General features: G+C 42.9%; 1 protein-coding gene across 1 annotated transcript; it reads right to left on the bottom strand.

Moving 5' to 3' along the window:
- Positions 1-946: 946 nt before the first annotated feature.
- On the bottom strand, positions 947-6,912 carry TIMM21 (translocase of inner mitochondrial membrane 21). The gene is made up of 6 exons (XM_050321310.1): positions 6,467-6,912; positions 5,146-5,208; positions 4,949-5,046; positions 3,440-3,513; positions 1,534-1,639; positions 947-1,441 (listed from the first exon to the last, which is right to left on the bottom strand). The coding sequence occupies exons 1-6, from the start codon at positions 6,738-6,740 to the stop codon at positions 1,349-1,351; spliced, it is 708 nt and encodes a 235-aa protein (XP_050177267.1). The 5' UTR covers positions 6,741-6,912; the 3' UTR covers positions 947-1,348.
- Positions 6,913-8,210: the final 1,298 nt, after the last annotated feature.

Here is an 8,210-nt window from a genome sequence, read left to right as displayed (position 1 = left end):
TTTACTGAAGAGATGTTCCTAGAAAAAGGATTAGCAAAAGCTTCCCTTCAGTGAGATAGGAAAGCATTTAAGCCTTGTATTTTTCATTTGTTCAAATTAAGAACACTAATATATCTAATCTCGGGTAAAAGTGGATTTCTTCTGCTACTTTTGTCATCATTTTATCAAGTATATTGTCAGCTTTTTCACGATGCAGGACAAGTGATGTCCTTCAGAGTCATGTCCCCCATCCAAGAAATAAGAAGAAAAGCATCCTGGTGTATCTGCTTAGCTAGTGAGGTGATGCAAGCAGCAAAAGAAAATAATGAGCAGCCCCTCATGGATGAAGGACACACCCTGATAAATGACACTTCTAGACACAAGACAAGGTGGGAAAGAGAGAAGTTTAAATGGAATGTTGTGTTTTTCAAAACATTTTGAAGGTAACAGTACTTAGAGCTTGATAGTTTTGCTAAAGAGACACCAGTGAAGATCTTGACTACCATTTAGCTTCATGAACATTTTATATGTGTGTGCCTCTATCTCTTAGTGTTACATTTTGGTTTCAGGGCTTGAAAACAAAGCATGGTGAAGTACACGACTTCCTGAGTACATTAGTTACTCTACAGAAAAGCCAGCTTTATAGCAAATACCAAATGTTCTCCTGAAATTACAAGAGAACTCTTTTAGAGACAGAAGTTACTTCCATAAGTGTGGCTTATTGCCAACAGGAGAGTAACGAGCACTGCATGGTAAAAAGACGATCTGTGTTACACAATTCATCCAGGGGCACAGCCCATGTCATCAATTATAAGTATGTGAATATCAGAAGTTATAGATACTGGGGTCTTTCTCTCTATTCTCTGTGGGGGTCATTACATGCTTTTGGGCTAGATCTGTTTTGCATCACTAACGTTCTTATTTTACCTTCTTACCTACAAAGGCATCCAGAATGAAAACAGTAGAGTTTGTCCACAGTTAAAATACCACTTTCTTTATTGCAGTGGTAGTGGGAAATCCAAGCAAGGAAGACAACTCCCCATAGAAACCTAAAAACTTGGAAGACTCAGTATTTGGGTAAGCAGAACTATTATCCATCATTAAACTCTTTATTATGAGCCATTGCTTTCCTATGTCAAGAGTATCTGCCATAAATCATAGCTCTACTATATTTCATTGGTTTCACTTTAAATCCTGTTATCAGTTATTATCCAAGTCCTTAATGGATGCCCTGAGAGGCTACTTCCTGCAACACACCCCCAAATCTGGGAGACACAATCGAGAACATCAAACAATTCATGCGTAGACTGGCTACACCAGTATTATCCAACACTCAATGAGACAAGGCAGCAACGATTTTGATCGTTGGTTATCTGTTGTCTTCTATGACAATGGTTCTTCTCGGATAGGTGTCAACGTCCACAAATATGTAGCGGACCTCAAATCTTCCTGTTTCAGGATTCTGCAAGGAAAACAATTTCAGGCTGTTTTTTTCTCTTTGGTAGTTTAAGTTCGAGATTAGGCTTGTCAGCTATATCTAGCAATTGTACATACCTCTTTGACTTCCACATGGACTGTTCCCTGTTTCCCTGATTCAGTGCCCTCAATATAGAACTTCAAACGCTTATGTTTCAATCCGTCCTTCACGTATTCAATGTGACTAAAAACAGCAAAACACAACAAAAACCCAACCACCCAGCAAGGATACATATTATATGCCAGTTAAGACTTCAAATTTAAACTTACTTAGAGGAGTTGCTCACTCATTTTGTAAGAAATTGTATTCCGATGGAGTCCTTATGCTACCATGGGTTCCTTCTCTACTGCTCTTCCCAAGCTTTACTCTGAGTGCCTAAGGACTAGCGGAGTTAGAAGAGCTAATTAGCTGTTGAGGATTAAGAGACGAAATGCTTAAATGTCCTCACCCCAATCCTCTCCTAAAACCACAAAAGCAATCCAGTAGCTGAAGACTCTGGAATTTCCTTGCATTTCTTCTAAAGAACTCCGAGATTTGGAGCCCAACATCTAGAAAGTGATGCCCACATCACCAAGACTACCAGGGGTTTTTTTAGGCACTTAAACTAAGTTAACAAGCCAAAATACACAAAGCATGCTTGTTTACTTCATTATTAGGCTGATTAAATCACATCAAAACAGTTAATTATGTGCTTTACTTACTTTGGCAATAATTTTATTCTGTTGAAATTGTATAACTGGTACTGATATCAGATCTACAGCCTAAATGCTGATATTTAGACTGGAGTTGGTTTATGTGCATATATTAGATAAATAGAAAGGTCCCATTCCTTTTGAAGTGACCACTTTCAGAAACTAATGGTCAAATGAGAGTTCTGATGCCAAGTTATGTTTCTTACTGAAATTAATAACTGCTGCATACTACCAAGCTCTTATTTCCATCACTCATACCCAGGTACACACTGCAAATACAGTTAAGGTGACATGATGGGTTAGAGAGAATAAAGATGAATGAAGAGCCTTACTGTGGTAAATTCACATTCAAAGTGTTCACACACAAAAAAAACCCCTGTACGTTTTGGAGACATTTAAGGTCATCCTTATACTGGAGGTGCAAAGTCTACAATCTTATGCAGTTCTCAGCTGAAAAATTTACTTAAAATACTAGACATTCAAAATTATGGAAATGAAATACCAGGAAAGCTGATTCATAATACATTTACTTATCTACATAGTTCATTTTACAGAGTGGTGCTTAAAATGTCTGTGCATATTCATTTCATTTAGAAGCTCCGCTTTAAACACTTTTTCACAGAGTCTGGTGAAGAGATAAAACTTCAACTAGTAAAAGTCAAAAAACCCCAACCTCAATGTCATGATTCAAGTTGTGTATTGGGGGTTATATGTCTCATCCTATATGAAACCTCATTGAACATATTCCAGTCAAAGAACTCAAAAAAGGCAAAGCACTGAGGATTAATGTTTTGTAAGAAATAGTTCTGTTGTTTTTCTCAAAAGGAGTGTAATAAATAGACACACTGATTAAAGGTTTAGGTGAAAGATGTTCTGTTAAATACACAGTAGAGATGTGGCCTCAAGTACAAAAAAGCAATATAAGAAATGGGTAGCCAGTTCTGAGTATCAGCTCAGAACAGTTTCAGACTGTAAATTTCAGTCAGATTCCTGTTCCCCACATGCATGTCTAGGCCTCTTTACTACTCTCTTCAGACTCCTCCTGGTTTTTGGAGAGACCAGCTCTACGTTTACTATGATGATCGTTGCTTGTTTTGAGGCACTCAAAATTGGCATTTTATTCTACTTAGTGGTATATGCCACACAAAAGGTAATGCAAAAAACTTGTATGTTCAGTCAGAAGTGACAGGGTATGTCACATACAGTTCTTCAATCTAGATCTAATTCGTGACCCAAAACGTCCTTACTGTGCAAAAACTACTGTCTGTAATGGGTAAACACCAAAGGGTACCTGACATGCTGTCGTCTTCCTCTTCTTGTTGCCTCCCCATAACCTTTAATAGAGTCACCGAAAGCACCAATTATCTACAAAAGAAGAGGCTAGAATTGTCAGAAGGTACCACATACAAACAAATATTCCAGTATCAGCTCACACCCCTGCTGGGAATGCATTTTTTTTAACAAAATGCCCTTTGTGAGTCTAGTGTGTCCAAGAATAGAAGAGTTTATGAAAGAAAACTGTTAAAGGAAATTCCTCTGTATTCCAGTCCTCTTCTTTACAGTCAAATATTGAACATTTAAAATAAATCCTACTAATATCTTCTATTTCACAAACTATTCTGAGTTGAAAGGGACACACAAGGATCATTGAGTCCAATTCTTAAGTGAATGGCCCATTATGGGTATCAAATCCGTGACCTTGGTGTTATCAGCACTATGCTCTAAGCAATTGAGCTGATCTTTTACTGTCCTCTGAGATGAAGACGTGTAAACCAACATTTGGGTAAAAAGGAAAAAAAAAGCATGAAATACTTGTTCATGTCTCCTCCAAGAGAATATTTCAAAGTTTAAAATGCAAATGCATTCCCCTTCACATTATCTAAAAAACACTACTGTTGAAGAAATTCAGTATTTTTTTTCAAATCCATAAAACCATAGCAGATTAACCTAGTTTTAAACTTATTTTAAAGTTGGTTAGAAAGGGAGGGTAGGTTTTACTGTGCAAGTATTGGAGAGAAGTTTTAATTCTACAAACTTGTTCCAAAACAGTCATCATTTTTCTAGTGACAACTTGTCACTTCATTTCTAGGTTATCCTTGGTGGCATCTGAGGCAACCTTGCTTGAAATCTTTCGCATGCATTTCTTGTTTTGCCTGAAGTAGTGGTTTTTAGAATCTAATTTTAGATTGATTTTTGTTTACACCTAGCTGTGATGACTGTGTGATCCCACGACTGTTCTGCATCTCTTTTCCTGTTAGCCACAGGAAGGCTAACCATGTTGCAAAGGAAGAGTTTAAATTTCTGGGTATCTATTCAGTGTTTCACAGAGTGACAGAAGCGTAGTGAAGTGTCACAACACAATAACTGTGCTGAGAAAAGGTAGCAGGCTAGATCTACAAAACTTAAGTGGGACCAGTTGCCTCTCTGGCCTGCAGAACTCCTTAAGTACTACATTTAGCAGGAACTCAGGTATGTTGGTAAGACTTTCTGTATGTAGGCACAAGTACATGCTCTGAAGGGCAGACTGTTTTTGCATCAGGTTTTGTGCTGTGGCACACACACTTGGCTTCCAGCAGGCTAATTCACACAGGCTCAATGCTTGCACTGACCTGTCCTAACACAGGCTCCAGTTTGGAGCTGACCCACCTCTGGCCAGCTAAAAGCACTGGCAGATCTTCTAAGCACCACATGGCTTTTCCCGTAGCTTGGCTTGTGACATTCCTTGCGCAAACTTTTGACTTGAAAAGAGACAGTAACTACTGAGAAACATAAACTTACAACTAAAAGCCCACAAACCAACCTGAGGGTGAGATCTGCATTTCTCCAAGGCATCTCCATAGATCTTATTTGGACTAGAAGAAGAGAATAGCTCTTTAAAAATCACGTAGAACAAACCACCTGTAAAAGAAATAACAGCAAATGAAATGAAAACTTACCAAACCTGACGAAGTTTATAAAAAGTGTCTTCTGATAAAGAATGTAATCATGAAAAATAACCTGTAACACTAATTCCAACAAGCACCACAATAAAATAGGTAAAGTCTCTTCCAGCTTCTTTCACTGAAATAAAACAGAAAACAACACAGAAGTTACAACGTTGGATAATAAAACTTGCATAGCTTTCTTATGTAAATACTTTTCTATTAGTCTGCAGCTCAAATAACATTTCGGCAGGAGAAAAAATTCCAGTAACAGTTTCCATAATGTCTCATCACTATAAACAAAAGACCATGGAACATCTCTTATATGCTACAAGGCATGTTTATATCTCTGTGTTAAGCCTTACTATTTTCTGTTTTCCTACTGGATGACTTCAAGATCCAAAAAAATCACTTACTGCTATTTTTTTGGGCACATGAGAGCTAGATCTTTTAACAACTAATGAGTTATTTAGCCCCTAAACCCACAATTATTGCAATTCTTATACACAAAAAGGGAAAAGTAAAAATTAAAAAGCTTATAAATTGCACACACTGAAAATAACTGATTTTATTAATTACTAATCAAGAGAACAATAAAAAGGAGGAATATTAGACCAAAATATGTGTTTTATTTATTAACATTGTTAACTGCTGTTTATCCGATTAGTTTTTATCTATCAGATTTGATCTAAAGCATTAGCAAAACTAAACAGACATCCAAAAAGTCATAAGAGATTCTCGGTTTCAAAGTATTTGTGAGAACTTGGAAAGAGACTACTAACCTTTTAAAGTGATAAAGTGTACTTTTCAGTTAAGTACAAGTTACCGAGGAAACTTTAATAACCATTTCTCCTGCAGTCTCCTACGCAGTTGAAGGCATTTTTCATAAACCATTTCAAAGCACTTAGAATTTCTGAGTCTAATTACATAGTAATCACTTTTCACTGAGGTGAATGAGACCGCCCAAAGTGACGGCAATCCCGTGAAGAAACTAGTATCACACATAGTTTCCACAGTTTTGCTGGAGGTTAATTTGTTTCAGAATCCGTGAGACAGACTGCGACCGACAGGTTTCCCTTTTGAAAAGGAATACGAGAGGTTACTTCACCTTGTCCCTGATCTGACTTGAACACTGAATCAACAGTCTGTTTGGAAGAAGCCACAAAGTTTATTCTGCTTGCGCTATGCATACATTGAAACGTACCAATTGCTCAAATAGTACGACGTAAAAGCAACTGGCTTGGTAGTTTTCAGAGATTCGGTGTGTGGTGGTTTTTTTTTTCAAACACTTGTGTTTTGTGACAAAAAAAACCAGAGCTGCAGCACGAACTGTCTCCGCGGCAGCCTCTCTGAGCAGCACACAGCATCCCCCTCACTGTGACTGCTGCCCGCCTTACCTTTCTGAGTAGCCGACAGCACCGTTTCGTCGTTCCGCGCCCCTTGCACGGACACATCTTTGCTATCATGGCCAGATTTTTCAGCTCTCAGCCCTCCCGCCTGCGTCCCGATGCTCTGCCGGGCGGGCCGGAGCAGCAGCGGGGGCTGGTGCCGCCACCTCAGGCAGGACCCGGCCCCCGTTCCCGCCGCGGCCCCCGTCCCCAGCAGCGCCCATCCGCGGGGGGCGAGCAGCCACCTCCCCAGGCATGTCCGCCCCAGGGAGGCGGGCAGCATCCCGGGCACGGCTCCCCGCCGGCCTCACGGCCGAAAGGAAAGTTCGTGCCGCTCGCCACGCTCTCCCGGGGGACCCTCGGGAAAGAGCCAGGGCAGCTTCCCGCCCCGAGCAGGCAGGTCGGGAGCCCCACTGACCCTTTACCGCCAACAGCCGCCGCTCGCCATTGCCCCGGCGGAAATGTTTGGGACGGGGAGCGGCAGCGGCGAGCCCTGGGAGCGGTAGTTTGAGCGGGCTCCCTCTCCCGCCCGCCGCCGGGAGCGGCTCCCAGCGAGGTCACTACAGCGCCCGCCATGCCCAGCGCCGCCGCGGCCACAGCACATCCCGCACTCGGGGGCGGGGACCCACCGTCTCGCTTAAGGGGGCGCGGGGCGCCGCTCGGAGCGCACTGCACCTGCTGTCCCGGTCACCCTTTTAAAGCTGTTCTTTTTGTGTATGTTTTGCTTGGTCTGGCACATACTAGTGTGTAAAAGCGCTGCAGTTGACGTTTGCACGAATGGAGGCCGGAGGAGACCGACGTTATGTGGTTCCTCAAGACCAAGTGCAGGGTCCTACAACAAGTGCCCGGGTCACAACAACCCCAGGCAGGGCTAGAGTTTGAGGGCAGGGTGAGCTGGAAAGCGGCCCAGCGGAAAATGATTGGGGATTGCTGGTCAACAGGCAACTGAAATGAGCCAACAGTGTGCCATGTGTCCAATAGCACCTGGCTTGAATCAGAAACAGTGCGGCCAGCAGGACTAGGGAAATGATTTTTCCCCTCTGTAGTTGGCACCGATGAGCCTCACGTAGAGTACTGTGTCCAGTTCTGGGCCCCCTAGTTCAGGAAGGACATTGGGGTGCTGGAGTGTGTGCAGAGAAGGGCAACAGAGCTGGTGAAGGGTCTGGAGTACGTGTTCTATGAGGAGTGGCTGAGGGAGCTGGGTAATTCAGCCTGTAGAAGGGAAGGCTCCGTGGGGGGGAACTCTATTGCTCTCCACAACTACCTGACAGGAGGTTGTAGCCAGGTGAAATTGACCTCTTCTCCCACAGGCAACCAGTGATAGGACAAGAAGACAGAGTCTCCAGCTGTGCAAGGGGAGGTTTAGGTTGGACATCAGAAAAAAGTTCTTCACAGAAAGGATTATTAGACATTGAAACGGGACTCCCCAGGGAGGTGGTGGAGTCACCGTCCCCGCAAGTCTTCGAGAAAAGACTGGATGTTGCACTTAGTGCCGTGGTCTAATTGACATGGTGGTGTTTGGCCATAGGTTGGAATCGCTCGATTCTGTGATTCTGACCGCCAAGTACACCGCGCTCAGGCTTCCCGAGCCCGGCGCGGAGCTCACTGTGGGGCGTGGGGAGGGGGCGGCGACAGGGCGGCAGGCGCTGCCCCTCCCCGGGGTTTCAACGCTTTCCGTGTGCCCCACACGAGACTGCTCGGAAACCAGCGCCGCCTCCCCTGAGGCCGCACGCCTGGGCTCCTCCTCCCTCGG

Source organism: Myiozetetes cayanensis, unplaced genomic scaffold (assembly GCF_022539395.1).
Source record: "Myiozetetes cayanensis isolate MyiCay16 unplaced genomic scaffold, myiCay2020 scf1, whole genome shotgun sequence".
Lineage (NCBI taxonomy): Eukaryota > Metazoa > Chordata > Aves > Passeriformes > Tyrannidae > Myiozetetes > Myiozetetes cayanensis.
Note: the sequence above shows the minus strand (reverse complement) of the source record. Positions and strands in the feature narration are given on the sequence as shown.